Source organism: Arachis ipaensis, chromosome B06 (assembly GCF_000816755.2).
Source record: "Arachis ipaensis cultivar K30076 chromosome B06, Araip1.1, whole genome shotgun sequence".
NCBI lineage: Eukaryota > Viridiplantae > Streptophyta > Magnoliopsida > Fabales > Fabaceae > Arachis > Arachis ipaensis.
In genome coordinates this window covers 107,987,929-108,009,668 of record NC_029790.2, presented here as the reverse complement: position 1 = coordinate 108,009,668, position 21,740 = coordinate 107,987,929, and the positions used below count along the sequence as shown (strand labels likewise).

Genomic DNA, 21,740 nt, shown 5'->3' with positions numbered 1-21,740 from the left:
AATAGTTTTAAAATTATGTGTTGATAGTTGGATGATAAGATAGATTATTGTACCTTATATTCTTTTCCAAGAATATAAATTGAATTTTTACGATTAATTATTATATAAAAGCAATTATGGTGAACACTCTATAAGCACATTCGCAAGCCACTACAAAATTTATAAATCTATACTCTAATGTCTAATAATAAAATAATGGATGACATCTAATTTGTCTGAACTTTTCAAAGAAAAAGAAAAGTATGGGTTAAAATCTTTTTAATAAAATAGAATAAAGAGCTTAACATATTCACCTTGCATTGCCAACCCATTCACGAGAATAACGTGCACTCCTCCAAGATACACTTCATATAAGCATAAGCACCATTTTTCTATCTGTTTTATTGTTTTCATTCTCTCGCTCTCTCATTGTCAAGATGTCTGAGCCACAAGGTGTTGCTGATCATGGCACCAATTCAGGAACACGGCGAAAAGGTGCGGCCACAAAGCGTGCCATGGCAGTGGCAGCAGCAGCAACGGTGCCTCCATGTGGGGCATGCAAGTTCTTGAGGAGGAAGTGCATCAGCGGCTGCATCTTTGCGCCCCATTTTGGCTCCGACCAAGGCGCCGCTCGCTTCGCGGCCGTGCACAAGGTGTTTGGTGCAAGCAACGTGTCGAAACTGTTGTTGCATATTCCGGTGAACCGCCGCCATGAGGCGGTGGTTACCATATCCTATGAGGCACAGGCAAGGCTGTCTGACCCGGTGTATGGTTGTGTGTCCACCATTCTTGCTTTGCAACAGCAGGTTTATTAACAGCAAAATATACATTCAGTTTTTGTATAAATAAATTTCTGGTGCCATATATATGGGTTNNNTCTTATCTTTTTATTTTATTTTTATTGAATACACTATAAATATGTAACAAACAAACGCCCTAAGACTCATTTTCAGGTGGCATCATTGCAAGGGGAGCTTTCTATGGTGCAAAATCAGCTGATAAATTCTAGGTTTGCATATGCAAATGTTCTTCATCAGTGCACACAACAGCATCATCATCATCATCATCGTGATAATAATCAGCCAAACATGATCAATGTATCTTTATTACAACAACCAACATACTCCAACAATAATTCATCTGCTTCAACCAATAATAACCTTGTGAACATGAACACCTTCAATAATAATAATAATAACCATTCAGGTTTCGAGCTTGCAATGGAGGCGGCACCATCATCACCGCCACACAGCTTTGAGCCTCTTCGGTTGTCACAGGAAAATAATGACGAGGATGATGAGGAAGAGAGCATCATTATTCCACAACTATTCAACCATGAGATAGTGCTTCACCGTCAATGACTCTTACCATTTGTTTTTCTTTTCTTTTTCTCTAGTTTTCGGATCCATATATATTATAAGTAATATTATCATTCACACTTTCATAAACGCAGTACAATGTCATGAGAACCAAAGAATCGACGATATATAAGAGAAATGCAAAATTATAAGATAAAAAAAATCTTCTAAGAATCAATGATCTTTTTAGACTGTTGGTTAGTGTTTGATATTCAAGAAAATGAAGCAGAGAATACGAGTTCCGAAAAAAGTTACAAATAAGATAATGCAAAACAAGGGCAATGCTATGGTGATGATAGGGAAAAACATCATCACGCGAAGAGGTGACGTCCATTGGCATAGTTAGAGTTAGACAAGTGATTTTTGTTAGAACTCCATTAGATAACCAACAGGATTCAGTCAACTGGATCTCGAGATCTAAAAAAAATAATTTCTTTTTCCCTTTTTGATCCTAATTTAAAATTTAGCTTTAACCTTTTCACTACCACTCATGTTCTTCTTCTCACCTCCATCAACGGCACTAGTTTTACTGCTCAGCCTCCTTCACCCGCCGTCTCTGCCGCCGTCGATGGGTCCCTTCAGCACCGCCTCCGCCTACCACCTGCGCAGCCCGAGTTGCTCTTCCCACCCGTGAGGACGCCGTCGTCTTCAACACCATAACACAACCCCACCGCTATTGCTTCTCACGAAGGTCGACGCCGCCAAAGCGCCGCCGATGCTGGTTCTCATAGAGGTTGACGTCGCCACAGGAGTCCTTCTCATCTGAAGGCGTAGACGACGCATTGCCTCCTCCAGACCGCAACAACAACCGCCTCTATGTCCACGACGCCCCGCCGCATCCCGCCGCTGACCGTCGCAAGCCGCTCTCTGCAATCATCTCGGTGTTCTCCAATTGGTTAGTATATTGTTAGAATTTTAAGTAATACTAAATGTTTTGACTTTGTTTCAGGGTTTAAGTTCTTGGTATTCGTGGTTTTTATGTGATGCTCTTATGAATTCTGTTGGATTAAGGAATTTTTCGTTGATTTTAATTGTTGGATTCTGGAGTAGTTTGATATAATTTTTTTGTAATTTTTTTTATTACCGTTCATTGAGCTCCTTTAGTTCATGCTTATCTTAATGGGAATATAATGGTGTATATTGATTTTAAGGCCAAATTTTGATTTTAGACTTTCATGTCATGTAATTTTATTTAATTTTCATTTGACACTATGTATTTGTTACTTGGTTATATATATGTTTAGTGTAACTTTACTATTTTTATTAGTTATATGCTATGATGAGTTTATTGGCTTTTTATTGGTTATATGCTACAATGGAAACACTATAGAATCGAATTTACCAAAAATCCATCATTACTAAAAACTAATTTACTGTGATGAGATGTTGAATTATTCATGAATAACTAGTATTTGTTTATAACTATGGTGAATTTCTTCTGATGTTGATTTAGGAGCAAAGTAGGAACTTGTAAACAGATGATCACATGGTGTTTGACATAAATCCCTAAAAAAAGGCTTGTTCCAATTTTTAGGGAGATGCATAGATGGAAAAGAAATAAAAGATTGTACAGTATAGAGAAAAACTTGATAAGACCCTTGCCTCAACTGACCTTACAAATGATGAGATGCTCAAAAAACTTGTCGAAAGCCAACTTATATGTTCTTCGGAACAAGAAGTAGAATGTCACTACATTTCTTTGTGTCCTTTGAATTCATTTAGGCAGAAACGGTACTAGCTAGTTTGCTGGAACCATTATTTTTAGTTAAATTATTCTTTTATAGGTTCTTAAGATGCTTTGTTTGATTAATTAGCATACAAAGAGAAGTTGTTAGAAATGAAAACAACATAGGTATCTAAATTTCTTGATATGTTAAGGAGTGCTTCTTCAGATGATATCTTTTTATTTTTGTTAAACACTTGTTTTATTTTAACCGATTAATATTTGGATATGTCTTTCGTTAGATGTATCTTTTGTTTAAAATTTATTTGGATGTGTCTTTAATGAACGTGTCTTCTGACTAAATGATTTTCGCAAACAGCGGTGTGTCTTTAATATGTGTTTTTAATAGATGTGCTGTTAGATGTGTCTTTAATGAATGTGTCTTCTGTTCAAACCTTGCTTGAATGTATCATTAATTCCATAACTACTTAAAATCAGGTAAGATTTAGATTCGCTCTGGCACACCCTAATCTAAACTTAGCCCCTACCTTTAGTAAAGAAGACCAACTTTTAATCAAGATTACAAAAATAAAAATGAAATAAATAATTATTTGTTATATGATCTGAAGATAATTGACTACAATCCAAAATTCACAATTCATGAAACTAAGCAATAAATTTGAAGGTTATAAATTTGAAGTGCGGGAGTAAGCTGTCAATAAACTTGAAGGTTATATGATTCTGACTGCCCATGCTATTTGATGACAGCGGGATATTCTTCATATACATACCTGTAAAAAATAAATGTTACTCAGTGCTAGAATGATAAAATCAAAACGTGAGTTAAAAGTGACTAACGGTTCTTAGATGCACCAGGAAAAGATTATGCACCCTCATTGGGAGTAAATGCTTCTACCAAATGCATTGGAAGTGCCGGAGTAATCTGTCTCTGATCTAGAGGTATCCGTAATCATGCATGAAAAACCATTCCATCCAAATGATTATCGTGAAATTAAAGAACATGCATATGAGGAGAATCTTTAATATGAAAGTGTAGAGTTTCCACAAACAACTTCTTTCTCAACAATTCGTTAGTCAAAACATCTTATTGTGCACTAGTCCATAAATTACATCAAGACTAAGGCTACAAGCGTATAATAATAGGACTACCTTTATGAAAGAAATTTTGGAATTAGAGATAAAGATATGCATACTGAACAACCTCCAGTTCCTTTTAGAATTACAAAATGCTATCAATCCAAAGTTGAATACTGTACTTTGTTAGAGTGTCAAAAATGTTTTAACAGAAGTTACAATGAAGGTGCTGTAGTTAATGCAACAAGCTAAGAGCCCCATGCCTTAATAATATATTCTTGCGGTGCAATAATTTGTTCCCAAATTAAACCATTTTATACATCACCCCTGAAAGCTAAAGCATGTTTTTATTGTATAAAAATATCGAAACTAACAAATAAGCATAAGCAAACATCATAGAAATACAGTTTGGATAAAGCCCTCACCAGTATATGATCCACTAATACAGATAACGAAATTAAATTTAAAGGTTATAAACTTTTATAGTCAAGCACCAACTATATTCTAGAGTTAAGAAACATAATCATCAACCTGAATCACTTATCTTCAGCACCCATGCTCTTGACAATCTGGATCTCTGTTTAATATGAACTCACAAGTTTGATCTGCAACCACAAGACAAATTCCACTATAAAAACAACATTTTTATTTTCTTTCATGACCAACACATTTGAAACAAGATCCTAAAAATGCAGAAAACTATTCTTGTGATTACATGCTCTCAAAATCATTCTTGATTTTCAACTTTAAAGCCTTGAGATCCAGAAAAAATATATGATGTTACAAGCATTATCACAGTAGATGCAGAAAACCACTAAATCAACAAAACAAAAATAATCTTCATTAGTAATAACAGAACACAAAACCCCAAATCAACAAACAGCAAAAACTCCACAAGGACCCAACAACAAAAAAAATCATGAATTCTGATACAGATCCAACGTCTGCCACCCTTATCATCATAGTTTATAACAGAAACAACATAACACCAACAAAAATTTCAAAAACAGTGAATGACATACTTGCTCATCCAAAATTCAAATATCATACACATGCACTTGGACAAATCAAAAATTTAGAGAGGGAGATTGAACCATTGAGTGACTGTACCTGATTCGGATTCGAAAACAATGCACCGGCGTTGCTCTCTCGGGAGGCCTGCAGCAGCGACCAAAGAACGAGTTGGTGGCAGGAGGAGATCAACGTGGAAGGGCCGAGGCGCTGGCTCAGAAGACCTGCAGCAGTGACCACTTAGATGTGTGAAAGGGCTACGGCGGTGGTGACGATGCTGCGAATCGTGATGAGAACAGCGATACTGTGGTGGCGAGCTGCAAATCACGACGAGAACGGCTTTGTGGTAGTCGGCGGCGCTATGAATTGCGAGGGAGACGCTGCACTGGTGGCGGGCTACAAATCATGACAAGGAGGGAGCTGTGGTGGTCGGCAGCGCGGCGATTGCGAGGGAGGCGCTGCAGTGGTTGGTGGCAGTGCAAATTGTGAGGGATGACGGCACTCTTGAGGAATGACGACGATGAGAGTAGTTCGAGTGGGGGTGAGGTGAGATCGCGAAACATTATCCCTATGGGGAAGAAGAGAATACGGGATTAAGAGGTTGTTTTACTAATCCTTATAATTCAAAATGGTAATTAGCGCTGATTATTTAGATTTAATTTTTTAAAAAATTTTAAATAAATAATTATTAATTATAGTTGTTAAAACTTGGCTGATTGTAAGTTGTCTCCCAATACTTTTCCTTTTTGTTAAGGTTTATGCTGAACGAGGATAATTGCATTGGGGTTAAATGTGACAGGCTTCTTTGCAATAATACAGAATGAAAGTTTTGAATCAACCACGTCCTAAAGAGTGCTCGTGAGTGGTGAAAAGAAAAAGGGAGTAGAATGGTGGTAGGATGACTTAGCTTGTATAAATAAAGAACAACAAAATGTTTAAACAAAAAAAACAGAGTTAGATCAGATTATTATAAATTCTTTGGTACATGAATGAAATGGCCATTAGATGAAGTAATTTGGATTTCTTTTAATTTGAAAAAAAAAACAGTCTCCGCTCAATCATACACACGCTCCTCTCCTTTCTCATAATCCTGAAACACCTGCGTCAAAAGTCAAAATTACCTCTTCTTCTATTCGCAGGTGCGATAACACCCATTACCATCTTCGTCTACAATGCTTACTATCATCTTTGTTGCGATTCTCCACACTCGCTATAATCAAACAAAGATTTGTCATTGGTGGAGAAACCTAATTCTGATCCTTCAAGGTCGAGTTTTTTTTAATAAATAAAAAAATTATTTACAAAAATATGTAATTTGTAACGTTTTTACGAATTTTCACTCTATTACTTATCTCGTTTACATTATGTAAACAAGATATACACAATGTTATTTTGTTTGCACTGTAAACGAAATATGGTACGAAAAATTTTCAGTAGCTATAAAAGGATCTGCAGCCATTTTTATTCTCCACAAATATTTTACTTCTTCTTCTCTTCTGTTTTTCTACCAAAAATTAAGCAAAAATGTATAGTGGTAGTGGATATCTGGTTGTAAGTGTGTATCCCAATTGTCATATGAGAAATAGTGATACTGGGTGATATTTGAGTGTGATAATCCTATTCTGTTGTGCACTCGGCGAGTATGTTTTTTTTTTCGAGCTAAAGAGTCTGATATTGAGGAGCATTGGTACTAGCAGGAGAAAAGAGGTTGGAAAGGTTGGGTATAGGTTGCTTGCACCGATGGAAAATGAAGTTTTTTAGTTTCGTCTATTTTGACTCCATGGCGACGAACATGTGCACCTCATGTTTGACATCCATGGGAGCTTTCTGCGGAACAAGTGATGGAGCTTTCTGTGGAACAAGTGTGGGGCTTTCTGCGGTGGTTGGTGATGTTGGTGGCGGTGGATCTAGCCACTCAAATTTTGTGAAAGATGACCCACCACTTGCACCTCCACTACTACACTGTGTTAGTCCAGTGAAAGACATGGACGTGGAGGGTGAGGAGTCCGATGAGGAGTATGTTGCTGATAGCAATGATAGTTATTCTTCTGAAGATGATGAGGAGGAGCAGTTTATACCAAAGACTCTGGTCGACGCATCAGTTTGGTATCTTCTGCATGTCCCGACTTGATTTCGGCCTTATCAATTGTACCCAATCACTATTATACATTGGATCTAGACGCGATACACGAGAAAACTCCATTTTTCAACATGGGTGGAGACGATTACAATATAGACAGTGGTGTGGAGTTTTGGATTGGCCACAAATTCAAAAACAGAAACACAGTAATGCAAGGTGTGAAGAATTACAACATTCACAGAAGTGCTAATTATCGAGTTGTGGAGTCGGATCGATTAAAATACCATGTGCATTGTTGACAATTTGCAGCAGGATGTCCTTGGAGTCTCCGTGTTGCCCTTTAACAGAGGAAATATATGGTATATCCAAGAGACTACTAGCGGAGTGCATCCAGCAATGTCTATGGTATCTCGATGTGTTGTAAAGCATAGGGAGTGGTACATCCATACAAGCACAGTGGATCCCCAAGACAGACTGCGAAACCTCTAGAAGTCATCCAATAGTGGCAGCCACCGGAGATGGACCTGATTGTTTGACTTTTCGATCATCAAGTAACCCCCAATCAGCAATAGTATGTAACACCTCGTATACTGTCAAACCCTTAGAAGGTGGCTGCCTGGCTGGATCAGTGGTATCGGGCATATGTCAGACTTGGTCCCCAAGCTATATCAGCTTGATAGAGAAAGACTCTTTTTTCTGCGTACCTTGCTGCTGAACATGAAAAGGCCTGGTACCAAGGAGCTCCTCTACCCATTCCCAGGTCGAGTGCCCGTACCATGTCTGAAAATCACAAAAGCACCCACCCACTAGCTCCCCGTGCATGTAACCCGAGGTGGTACGAACATCCTACAAGGTGATGGTGCACTCACCCCCATGGCAGGTGAAAAGTGTGGATCTCCGGACACTAGCACTCCATGAATGCAATTATCAGGGAATTGTCAAACACGAAGTTCCTGAGCTGCAACGTGTCGCCAAACCCAGCCTCCCCCTCAAGTAAGGGACAATGATATCCAGTTATGCAAGTGTGTAACTCACTCGCCTAGGGAGAAATAGGCGAGGCCTCTAATAAAAAATAAAAAGTGGAATAAGAATCTAATTCAAAAGTAAATATTTAAATATCGAAATAAAAAGATAAAAAAAAATACTAAACAAGTATTTCACATTTCATAACTTAATTGGAAACAGAATAATTAATTTCTAAAAAACAAACGTCGAAAAAACATATTGAACAATTGTAAGTCCCATTAAAATATCAAATAACAGTTAAAAAAGTTATCTGCCAAGCTATCAAAATTAAAAATATAGAAATCAAATTAAATAAATAACAAATTGCAATAAACAATTACTTAATAAATTAATTTAACCATTAAGTTAAATCATACCTATCAATTAACACTTACTTACAATACATTCTACCACCAAACATATACTGCATCTATAAAAGTACCCTAACCATGACTATAACTATATGCTTATTTAACTTAAACATGAAAATAACAATACTAATAACCTGGAAATCAATTGCACCAGCGATATGTCACGTCACGTTCAGACGGTTGATGTCCTGATCCCGTGCATCTAAGCGCGCTATAATCTCTGAGTACCTCGATAATATGAATAGAAAAGGCTAGAGGTGCGAGAAAACTAGAAGAATGGTTCAAAAGTGACTTCAAGTCACGCTGTAAACGAGTTCAATATATAGGCACGATTATTATTTATCTTGTTTACACTATAAACAAGATAAGCACGTTACACACCACGTGTGCAAACGTCATACGTGCAAGTCGTATCGTGTCTTATCTCATTTATAGTGTAAACAAAATATACACAATGTTATTTTATTTACACTATAAATGAAATAAATAACATAATGCAAATCTGAAAAAAAACTACAAATCACATATTTTCGTAAATAAAATATTTTTTGTTTATTTAAAAAAAAATCCTGAAGGACTTGATAAAAACATTCCAAATGTGTAGCTTCAAATAGCCCCGTACAAAAGAAATTGATTTTTTCAATAATAAGTTCCATTGTTTTTTTAATTGCAAACTGATCCAATTTGATTATAGAAAATGGGATTGGTTTGGAAACAAATTATGTTGGTCAATAGGTTGTTAGGCCTTATTGGACTAATATGTAGTGGTTGGATAACACACATTGTAATGAATGACAGCCCATAAGAATTCTGACATGTTGCAAGCAATTTAGGTTAACGAGTTGGGTGATTTTTGGACTAAAAAACAGACCGATTATATAAACAAAATAGTAGGTAACATTGATTTGGAATAAACTACTAAAATGATACTCCAAAACTTATATAGCCTAGAAAGGCAGCAAGATAAGTAAAATGCCTAGAAAGGCAGCAAGACAAATATTTTGACCAGTAAACTCGTCACATTACCAGTCAGAGAAGGAATGAGAAAGCTTACAGAGTTACAGCAACAAAGAAGCAGCTACAGTAGCAGGGCACGTACAATAGCAACAGCAAGAACAAAGAGCAAAAATACACGAGCAACTGTAGATCCTGTACCCAACTATAATAAAATACAAGACTAAATCAAAGCTAAAATTCATGCTATAATCAAACTCTAATATTTATTACAGTAATAGAAAAGTCAATAAATTATGTTCTTTGTGTTAAATTAATTAAAAATATACTAGATAATCCAAAAGAGAAGGTTCTTTTAAGAGTAGTATCTCATTTGTATTGTAAAATAAATAAGGAAGAGAAATAAATATAAAATAGAAAAATATAAATATGCTCTTATCTCACTATAATATAAGTAGTTTATCAATTTGCTAATATTATAAATATTGTAGCTTAAAACTACAGAGCGATAAAAGAGAGAGAATTTATTAGCACTGTATAAAGTGAAGAATATTATAGTAAAAGAGAGAGAAGGAAATGTTATATTGCTGTTGTGTAATATTCTTCAGATTGCTTCTCTATTTATAGGCGTGTGAAATTTGTTTTTTCAACTTCATTCAGTATTGAAAATAAAAATCAACCGCCCATATTAATGGGCATCTAATTTGATCTTATCACAACACTCCCCTTTGGATGCCCATTTAGAATTATGTCTCATTAAAACCTTACTAAAGAAAAATCCAATGGAAAAAAACTTTAGTGAAGGAAAAAGAGTACAATATCCTTTGATGGGGGACTGCCTCATTAAAAACCTTGTAAAAAAAACCCAATGGAAAAAAAACCTGACCAAGGGAAAAAGAGTATAGTCTCCCCCTTTTGTCGATATCATTTAATGTCTCGAAATCGGCGCATCCCAATCTTATGTACCAATCTTTCAAAGGAGGATTTTGGGAGTGACTTTGTGAATAAATCTGCCAGATTGTCACTTGAGCAGATCTGTTGGACATCAATTGTCCCTTAATTTTGAAGATCATGAGTGAAGAAGAATTTGAGAGAAATATGCTTTGTTCTATCGCCTTTGATGTATCCGCCTTTAAGTTGAGTAATGCATGCTGTATTATCTTCAAATAGGACAGTTGGAGCTATCTTATGATCAATCGGTCCACATAATGACAAAATATATTGAATCAAACTCCTGAGCCAAAAACACTCGCAACTAGCTTCATGTATCGCTAGTATTTCAGCATGATTAGAGGAGGTTGCTGCTATCGTTTGTTTCGTGGACCTCCATAATATGGCTATGCCACCATATGTGAACATGTATCCTATTTGAGATCTCCCTTTATGTGGATCAGACAAGTATCCAGCATCTGCATAGCCAACTAATTGTGACTTGGATTCATAGGGATAAAACAATCCCACATCAACCGTTCCATGAAGATATCGAAAGATTTGTTTGATTCCACTCCAATGTCTTCTGGTTGGAGAGGAACTATACCTTGCTAATAAATTCACAGCAAATGATATATCGGGTCGTGTATTATTAGCAAAATACATTAGTGCTCCAATGGCACTAAGATATGGTATTTCAGAACCAAGGATATCTTCATTTTCTTCTTTAAGACGGAATTGATCATTTTCCACATCCAAAGATCTTACAATCATTGGGGTACTTAATGGATGTGACTTATCCATATAAAATCTCTTCAAGATCTTTTCTGTGTATGTTATTTGATGAATAAAGATCCCATTTTTTGTATGCTCGATTTGCAGGCCGAGACAAAATTTAGTCTTTTCAAGATCTTTCATCTCAAACTCTTCTTTTAGTGTTTTTATAATTGTTGGAATCTCTTCAGGAGTCCTAATGATATTTAAATCATCAACGTATACAGCAATTATAATGAATCCAGATACAGATTTCTTTATGAAAACACATGGACAGATATCATCATTCTTGAATCTATTTTTGGCCAGATACTCAGTAAGACGATTATATCACATTTGTCCAGATTGCTTCAGACCAGATAAAGATCTTTGCAATTTAACTGAGTATAATCCCTGTGAATACTCATTGGATGGTTTAAATATCTTTAATCCTTCAGGGACTTTCATATAGATATCACGATCTAATGAGCCATATAAGTAGGCTGTTACCACATCCATTAAATACATATGTAGTTTATGATATGCGGATAAACTGACCAAATAACGCAATGTTATTGCATCCACTACAGGGGAATATGTTTCTTCATAATCTATACCCGGCCTTTGTGAAAAACCTTGTGCCACAAGTCGGGCTTTGTAGTGCACGACTTCATTTTTCTCATTTTGTTTTCTCACAAATACCCATTGGTATCCAACAGGTTCTACATCTTCTGGTGTACAGACTACAGCTCCAAAGACTTCACGTTTTGCAAGTGAGTCTAGCTCAGCCTTCATGGCTTCTTCCCATTTTGGCCAATCATTTCTTTGTCGACATTCTTCAACTGATCTTGGCTCAAGATCCTTACTTTCATGCATGATATTTAATGCCACATTATATGCAAATATTTAATTGACAATTGTCTTATTTCGGTCCCATTTCTCTCCTATAAAGACATAATTTATCGAGATCTCGTCATTTTCACAATTTTCAGGTACCTGAACGTCTTCTGGCGTTAAAACTATATCAGAATTTTGGATAACTGCAGGTGTCTTTACTATGTCTTTTTCAACAGGAATAGTATTTACCTCTTTTCTCTTTCGAGAATTTTTGTCTTTGGAACCAACAGGCCTGCCACGCTTTTGGCATGTATTTGCTTCAGTGGCAACTGGAACATCAATTCTAATTGGGGCATTTTCTGATGGTATATAAGACTTGGTTATCCTCTTTATATCGAAAAATGCATCAGGCAATTCATTTGCTATTCTTTGCAAATGTATAATCTTTTGAACTTCTAGTTCACATTGCCCTGATCGAGAATCTAAATGCATCAAGGATGATGCATTCAAATTAAGTTCCTTTTCAGGAAGCTTATTCTCTCCCTCTAATGTTGAAAATTTTGTTTCATCAAAATGACAATCCGCAAACTGGGATTTAAATACATCTCCAGTTTGTATCTCAAGATACCTCACTATAGAGGGAGAATCATATCCAATATATGTCCCCAATTTTCTTCGGGGTCCCATTTTGGTGCAATTAAGTGGTGCAATGGGAACATATATCGCACACCCAAATATTCTTAAATGGGAAACATTTGGCTGGTGGCCAAAAGCTAATTGCATAGGAGAGAACTGATGGTAACTCGTTGGCCTCAAACGAATAATTGCTGCGGCATGTAAAATAGCATGCCCCCAAACCGAGGTTGGGAGATTTGTTCTCATAAGTAAGGGTCTAGCAATTAATTGGAGGCGTTTAATAAGTGATTCTGCTAACCCATTTTGTGTGTGAACATGAGCTACTGGATGTTCAACACTTATTCCATTAGCCATACAATAAGCATCAAATGCTTGGAAAGTAAATTCAGCAGCATTATCAAGACGAATTGCTTTAATTGGATTTTCTGGAAACTGCGCTTTTAATCGAATAATTTGAGCCAGTAATCTCACAAACGCCAGGTTGCGAAAAGACAATAAGCACACATGTGACCATCTCGAAGATGCATCTATTAGGACCATAAAATATCTAAAAGATCCACATGGTGGATGAATAGGTCCACATATATCACCTTGAATCATTTCTAGAAATTCAGGAGACTCAAATCCAATTTTTACTGGTGATGGCCTTAAAATTAACTTTCCCTAAGAACATGCAGCACAACAAAATTCACTAGATTTAAGAATCTTCTGGTTCTTTAGTGAATATCCATGGGAGTTTTCAATAATTCTCCGCATCATGGTTGTTCCCAGATGACCCAATCGGTCGTGCCAAGTTATGAATTTATTTGGGCTAGTAAACTTCTGGTTTACAGTGGCATGTGATTCAATTGCACTAATCTTGGTAAAATATAACCCAGATGAAAGTGAGGGCAACTTTTCTAATATAACCTTTTTATTTAAATTATAAGTTGTGATACATAAGTACTCATGACTTCCCTCATTCAAAGTCTCAATATGATATCTATTTCGGCGAATATCTTTAAAACTCAACAAGTTTCTTAGAGACTTGGTAGACAATAGTGCATTATTTATTATGAATTTTGTTCCTCCGGGAAACAAAATTATAGCTCTTCCGGAGCCTTCAATCACATTGCCTGAGCCAATAATAGTATTAACATATTCTTCTTTTGGCACAAGATGGGTAAAATATATATCACTTTTGAGAATGGTGTGCGAACTTGCACTATCTGCAAGGCATACATCTTCATTATATATCCTTGCCATTTTCTTCAAAGACAAATAATAATAAAATGAGTAGTATGCACAGTTAAATTGAATACTTGATCGGAATTATTTTTCTAAGAAACACTCTACATAAAAATAATGTCATATACTAAAATTTTATTTTAAAACTTGACACCTTTAATGGTTTCAAAATTCATAAACATTAATATTTCATTATTTATATACATCATATTTGAAACTTAAATACATAGAAAATAAAACTTAACAATAAGTTCTTTACATTATTTATTTACATGAATACTTAACAATCCCACATATTAAACTATTCCATCATTGATCAAATGACCAATATTTCCTTTAGAATTCTCAAAGAAATCAGATACATCATAATGAGTGATGAAATTTTTAGCATCATTTGAAACAAAATTTGATTCCTTTTCTTTGTCATCCTTTTTCAAAGATGTCTGGTAAAGATCGACTAGGTGCCTTGGGGTACGACAGATACGTGACCAATGGCCCTTTCTACCACAACGGAAACACTTATCTTCTGTTGATTTATTTTGCCTAATATTTCTTTCTTTATCCCACTTCTGGTGAGATCCTCTCTTTTGAACATAATTCTTTTTCCTTCCATAATTTTTCTTGTTACCAAAACCTTGCCATTTACCTCTTCTGGGGTAATGATTTGTCGCATTTACTTCAGGAAATGGGGCGGCACCAGCTGGGCGCGCTTCGTGATTCTTTAAGAGTAACTCATTGTTGCGTTCAGCAACAAGAAGATAAGAAATTAACTCAGAATATTTTTTAAATCCTTTTTCTCGATACTACTACTGCAGGAGCACATTCGAGGCATGGAAGGTTGAGAAAATTTTCTCCAACATATCATTATCATATATCTTTTTCCCACATAATTTCATTCGTGAGGTGATTCGAAACATTACAGAATTATATTCATTTATGGATTTAAAATCCTGTAGACGCAAGTGCGTCCATTCATATCGGACTTTAGGAAGTATCACCATCTTTTGATGATTATACCTTTCTTCAAGGTCTTTCCAAAGATCTGCAGGATCTTTTAATGTGAGATATTCATTTTTCAATCCTTCATCAAGATGACGACGAAGAAAAATCATAGCTTTGGCTTTATCCTTCTAGGATGCATTATTTTCAGCCTTAATGGTATCTCCAATATTCATTGAATCAATATGGATTTCAGCATCCAATATCCATGATAAATAATTGTTTTCAGATATATCAAGAGCATTGAATTCAAGATGAGAGAGCTTCGACATAATGAAAATTTGTTACCTGAGTCTTCCTAAAAATTTGATCAGAGTCTCGTGCTGATAATGTATTGTAAAATAAATGAGGAAGAGAAATAAATATAAAATAGAGAAATATAAATATGCTCTTATCTCACTATAATATAAGTAGTTTATCAATTTGCTAATATTATAAATATTGTAGCTTAAAACCACAAAGAGATAAAAGAGAGAGAATTTATTAGCACTGTATAAAGTGAAGAATATTATAGTAAAAGAGAGAGAAGGAAATATTTTATTGCTGTTGTGTAATATTCTTCAGATTGCTTCTCTATTTATAGACGTGTGAAGTTTGCTTTTTCAACTTCATTTAGTATTGAAAATAAAAATCAACTGCCCATATTAATGGGTATCCAATTTGATCTTATCACAACAATTTGATTCTTTTAAAGTAAATATCGGTCAAATTGTTCTATTTAAAAATTATATTTTTAAAGAAGTTCTAGCTCATGAAAATTGTTGTGGACCCATAAAACGTGGATAAACCAAATTCATTTAGTTTCTAAACATCAATAGCCGAAATGGTCCAACAAAATCGTCAATTAGTGACAATAACAAAGAAAAACACCTAAAATAACATAAATATAAAAAAAAAAAACAAGAAATTACCTATCCGATCACGAGTAATAGAAAACACAGAAGTAGCAAATCAAACCTAAAATCAAATAAGAAGTAGAAATCAAACATAATGCCTAAATCAAATTTGAAATGGAGTGTTTCGAAAAAAAAGAAATAGCAAAAATCAAAGGTATTGAGTTAAGAATTGATTTGGTTCATAGTGATGACAAACATAATTAATAATATTCTAATATACTTATTTTCTTTATGAGCGTTGTAGGTATTAATGGATTGAAAATCAAAGATCACAATCAAGCAATCCATGATTCAAGAAAAAACAGCAAAGGAAGAATCAATTCATATATGGAAAGAAAGCTGCACATTAGATGGAACCAAAGAAAGAAGGATTTTCTCTTCAATGCTAATGGCTACAACTATTAATGTGCAAACAGCTAGCTTGATCTAATTAGGAATGATTATCATTGAAGAAAGCAATCAAGATCTATAAAAGAAGATTTCATCTAAAGAAGAGACAACCATTTTCGTGCATTTTGAATATCATAAAAAAAGTCCTTGTTTTTCTTGTTTTCGAGTGTGCTTTTACTTCTTTTTTGTCTAAATTTAAGTTTATTTTGAGAAATACAAAAGGCAAAGAGGATAGTACATACAAAAGCTATTTAACCTTTATTTGAGTGTTTTAATTTCGAAAGTGTGCTGGGTTATAGTGCACTTGGTTCTCCTTAACTAAGTTGGGTTAACACCTATGTGATTTACTAAAAATGGGATAGCTTAGGTAGTTTATAAGAGTATGAGTCTCTTGGAATTGGTGATTGTAATTTATCTATATTATAGTGAAAATTCTATTATTGTTATTGTAGAAACTGAACGTATTGCACTTCATGGCCGAATCAGGATATATCAATGTGTCACTCTTCTCCTTTTCTATTTTCTGCACTTCTTGTTATGCATATTTAGGAGACAAAATCGCAAATAATCTCCTAATTTATCAGTCCGCTACATGATATCTAGAAGTGGTTCCTTGATTCAACCCCCTTTCTCAACTCACTTGGGAACCTTCAATTGCCATCAGAGCTTAGGCTCAAGGGGCAAGCTTCACAGCTTGGAGTTAACAATCCATGGTAAACAACATTGTTCCGTTCACTCTTATGGAAGGATAATCCAACAATAGGCCGCCATTCTTTAATGGTACTAACTATGTCTATTGGAAAAAAAAAGATGAGAATTTTTATAAAATTCATTGATTACAACATCAGAAAAATCATTTTTGGTAGACCAAATATTCCTACCAAACTCAATGAGCAATGAAATATTATTCAAAAAGAGGATATTGAATAGAATAACAAAGACAAGAATAAAATTTAGCTAAATACCAAAGCTATCAATTTGATACATTATTATGGACTTAGTTTTAAGGAATTTAGAAAAGTCTTAAGGTGCAAAACCGCAAAGGATATATGGGAGAAGCTACTGCTCACTCATGAAGAAACTGAACAAGTTTAAGAAACTTGTATTAACAAGCTCATGAAAGAGTATAAAATATTTCTTATGAAGAAAGGTGAAGGCATAGATGAGATATTTAAAAGATTCTCCATAATCATCATAATTTTGATGCTATAGGGAAGAAACACATTGAAGAAGAGCTCATGAGAAAAATTCTAAAAAGTCTCACCAAATAATGGGAAAACAAGAGCATAGCAATTACTAAAAGCAATAATCTGGAAAAAAAAATCTCCTACGATGAGATAAGAGAAAAATTGATGGCTTATGAAACAAAGGAAAAAGATCTTGCACTAAAATTCAATATCTCCTCCAAAGATGAAAAATAAGAAGATGATCTCTCTGATAATGAACTTATCTTCTTCGCTAGAAGGCTTAGGAAAATGATGAGACAAATTGAAAACAAAAAATATCTTTTTCAAGGGGACTTCAAAAGAGATCAAAGGAAGGTTATTTTAATTACTGCAGAGAATCTGGCCATTACCGATCTAACTGTCCACAAAAGAAGAAGGAGGACAGTAACAAAAGGGAGAAGAAGAAGGTTCTAATGACATTATGGGAGAATCTCGAAAATGACTCTGAGGACAAAGATTATGACCATGAAGCCTGAATTTGTCTCATGATTGACCTAACTGATTATAATGAGGTGGGTGTTATCATTGTTGATTTAACTAAAAATTCAGTAAAGCTTTTAGAAAAATATAGTAAATATAAAAAAGAAAATAAAGCTTTGAAATTAGAAAATGCGACGCTCAAAGAGCAATTAAGCATGGCCGAATCCTCTTGCGTTTTAAAATAAGAAAATGAGTTTTTGAAAACTGAGATAGATGATTTAAAAATGAGAAATTCATCCGCTGGATCAGATGATGTTCTTGTTGAAAATGATAAATTGCAAGAGGAGATAAAGAATTTAAACATTAACTTATCAAGACTTGGTCAAGGTTATGAAAATTTGGACAAAGTTCTTGCCAATCAAAGGCCTCTTTTCATGAAATCTGGTCTTGGTTTTGGAGGAAAGAAAACCAGTATTGAAAAATAATTTTGAAGCTTCCTCCTCCAAACCTAAAAAGGTCGAACTAGATTTTTATAAAAATCGGTCACTTCTTTCAAAAACAAGAATCCTCCTTACTACTAAAAATTCCAGCAAGAAGCAACATTTATTGAAAGTGTAATAGAGCTAGACATTCTTCACCTCAATGCTTTATTTATAAAAAGTTAGTAGGTAATCATGTTTATAATATTATTTTTTATTATAATGCTCTTAGGCAACCAAGAAGAATTAACATCAAATGATCCAAGTTAGTTTGGATACCTAAAACTCCTTAAAAGCTTTATAGGTTTGCCTTGCATCCAAGAAGATAAAAAACATGTAGTATTTTGATAGCAGATGCTCAAGACACATGACCGAAAAGTCTACATTCTTTATCAAGCTAAGTGAATATGATGGTGGATTTGTGACTTTCGGAGATAACGGTAAAGAAAAGATCATAGCCATTGAAAAAGTGGATGACTTTTCAGATGATACAGTGGCTGCAAATAGCTCTAGAATAGGTGCAGTTCCTGAAATACAACAAGATTTTACAGATACTGCTACAAATGACAATTCTAAAGACAAAACAAATTATTTTTTGATTTTGTAAGAAACAATACAACTACAGAAATCAAGAATCTATAGAACCAGTGTCTAAACCTGCTCCAAATGCTCTCAAATTCAGAGAATGGAGATTCATGCTGAATTATCTTAACCAATTCATCGTAGGTGATCCCTCAAAAGGTATTTCAACAAGATCTTCTACAAGAAGGCTAGAATCAAGTACTTTTGTTCTTATCTAAACAATAGAACCTCAAAACATTGAAGAGGCTCTTGAAAATTCATCTTGGATTAAAGGTATGGAAGGTAAATTAAAAGAATTCGAAAGAATAAGGTCTGGACTTTGGTTCCGGATTCGAATGACAAGAAGGTCACAAGAACAAAATGGATATTTAGAAATAAACTTGAAGAAAATGACAAGTTTGTGAGCAACAAAGCAAGACTTGTTGCACAAGAATATAATCAAGAGGAACTGATAGATTTTGATGTATCATTTGCTCTTGTTGCACGGATGGAGGCAGTAAGACTGTTGCTTGCTTATGTTGCATTCCAAGGATTTAAGTTATACCAAATTGACATAAAGTGTATTTTTCTTAATAGTTTAATAGATAGAAAAGTGTATGTTGAGAGAAAAGTGTATGTGACTCAACCTCTTGGTTTTGAAAAAAAATTCACTATGGTTTTTAAACCTGCTAAAGTTGTTTATGATTTAAGACAAGCACCTAGAGTTTGGTACTTATCACTTTTTTTTTTTTGAAAAATAACTTTCAGAGAGGAACCACAATCACAACTCTATTTATTAAAAATTGTAATGATCTCTTTATTATTGTTCATGTATATGTTGATGACTTTTTTACCAAACCCTTAATCGAAGATAGATTTTACATTAAGAATTATTTTGGATATTTTTAAGTACTTCTGATCTGGTTTAACTGAACTGACGAGATTTTTTGAGTTCTCTCGGGTCGAAATGAGATTTTCTGAGCAAATGATGAACAAGTTCATTTTTTTAAGTTACCACCTTTATATCTTTCTTGAATGATTCTGTGATCTATGCATTTACTTCAGAAATATTTTCTTACTATATTAAAACATATTTCATTTAAAGTTTTTTCTACATTAATCATATTTATTTTGAAAATCTTTCTTGGCATTGATTCTTAAAATTTCTTTTCAAATCAATTTCAAAATTTTTTCTATTTTATGGGGATTTCATTCTTGCATCAGTTATAAATCCTTCTAGTCTTTCACACATCATTCTACTGCTGCTACTGATGTTTGTACCTTTCTTTATTTTCTTTCTTGGCGACAAAAGAAGGAGAAAGTAAAGATTAAACTATTATTTGATTGGTGGATGCTCATAAACAAGGGAGCTTGCTAAAAGTCAAGGAAGTCATTCCATATTCTCTCTTTAATTTGAGGTTTAATTATGTTTGTCATCAATAAAGAGATTATTGAGTCATGAATTGATTTAGTTCATTGTGATAACAAACATAATTAATAATATCCTAATATACTTGTTTTCTTTATAAGTATTGTAGGTATTAATGGATTGACAATCAAAAATCACAATCAAGCAATCCATAATTCAAGAAAAAACAACATATTATTGATTCTTTATAAGCAAGACTCAATGCATATATGGAGAGAAAGCCGTTGCACATTGAATGGAACCCAAGAAGGAAGAATTTTCTCTTCAATGCCAATGACTACAACCATTAATGTGCAAACGGCTAGCTTAATCAAATTAGAAATGATTCTAACATTGAAGAAAGTAATGAAGCTCTATAAAAGAAGTTTTCATCCAAGGAAGAGGCAACCATTTTCGTGCATATTGAAGACCGTAAAAAAATAGTTTTTGTTTTTCTTGTTTTTGAGTGTATTCTTACTTCTCTAAATTCAAGTTTACTTTGAGAGATATAAAAAGAAAATAGGGTAGTGCATACAAAAGTCATTTAACATTTGTTTGATTGTTTTGATTTCAAAAGTGTGATGGGTTAGAGTGCACTTGGTTCCTCTTAATTAAGTTGGATTAGCACCTAGGTGATTTACTAAACTTGGGATAACTTAGGTAGTTCACAAGAGTGTGAGTCTCTTGGAATTAGTAATTGTAATATATATTAATTATAGTGAAAATTCTACCATTGTTGTGGTGGAGACTAAACGTAGGCCACAGTGCACTTTATGGCCAAACTAGGATATATCGAGGCGACACTCTTCTCCTTCCATGTCTTATGCACTTTCTATTATGCATATTTAGGAGACAAAATTACAAATAAGCTCTTGATTTATCAGCCCGCTGCATAATCTCTAAAGTGGTTCTTTGATTTAATCCCCTTCTTAACTCACTTGAGAACCTTTAAAACGAAACGCATAAATCAAACAAGGATAAGGAGAAGAAGCTCACTATGATTTAGAGACAAAAATGAAGAAATAAGAAAATACAAAAGTAGCAAGACCTAAAATTAAACAAGAAGTATTAAAACCAAACATAAGAAATAACAAAAATCAAACAAAATACAAAAATCAAATAAGGAGAAGGAGAAAAGAAATAGCAAAAATCATATGAAAAAGTTTTGTTTGATTATAGCGGGGTGGCAGAGAATCGTAACGAAGATAGTAATGAGTGTTGCGAAGCAAATCGCGCTTGAGAGTGAAAGAGGAGGTGGTTTTGGCGCGTATGACTTAAGGGTAAGGGAGGAGAGGAGCGCGTATGTATGAGTTTATAGGATTGTTTTTTCAGTTTTTAAATTTTCGTATTTATATATAATGACTGACTTTGGTGTAACCAAATATAGTTAAAAAGAAAAATGTAATTAAAAAACAATGGGTATCAAAATTAAAGATAGTTCTTTAAAAATACTAAGTGTAAT

At 34.3% G+C, this 21,740-nt stretch overlaps 1 protein-coding gene across 1 annotated transcript; it reads left to right on the top strand.

The window, feature by feature from the left end:
- Nucleotides 381-1,821, top strand: LOC107647220 (LOB domain-containing protein 20-like). Its single transcript, XM_016351329.2, has 2 exons — nt 381-785; nt 933-1,821. Exons 1-2 carry the CDS (start codon nt 417-419, stop codon nt 1,338-1,340), a joined length of 777 nt encoding a protein of 258 aa, XP_016206815.1. The 5' UTR covers nt 381-416; the 3' UTR covers nt 1,341-1,821.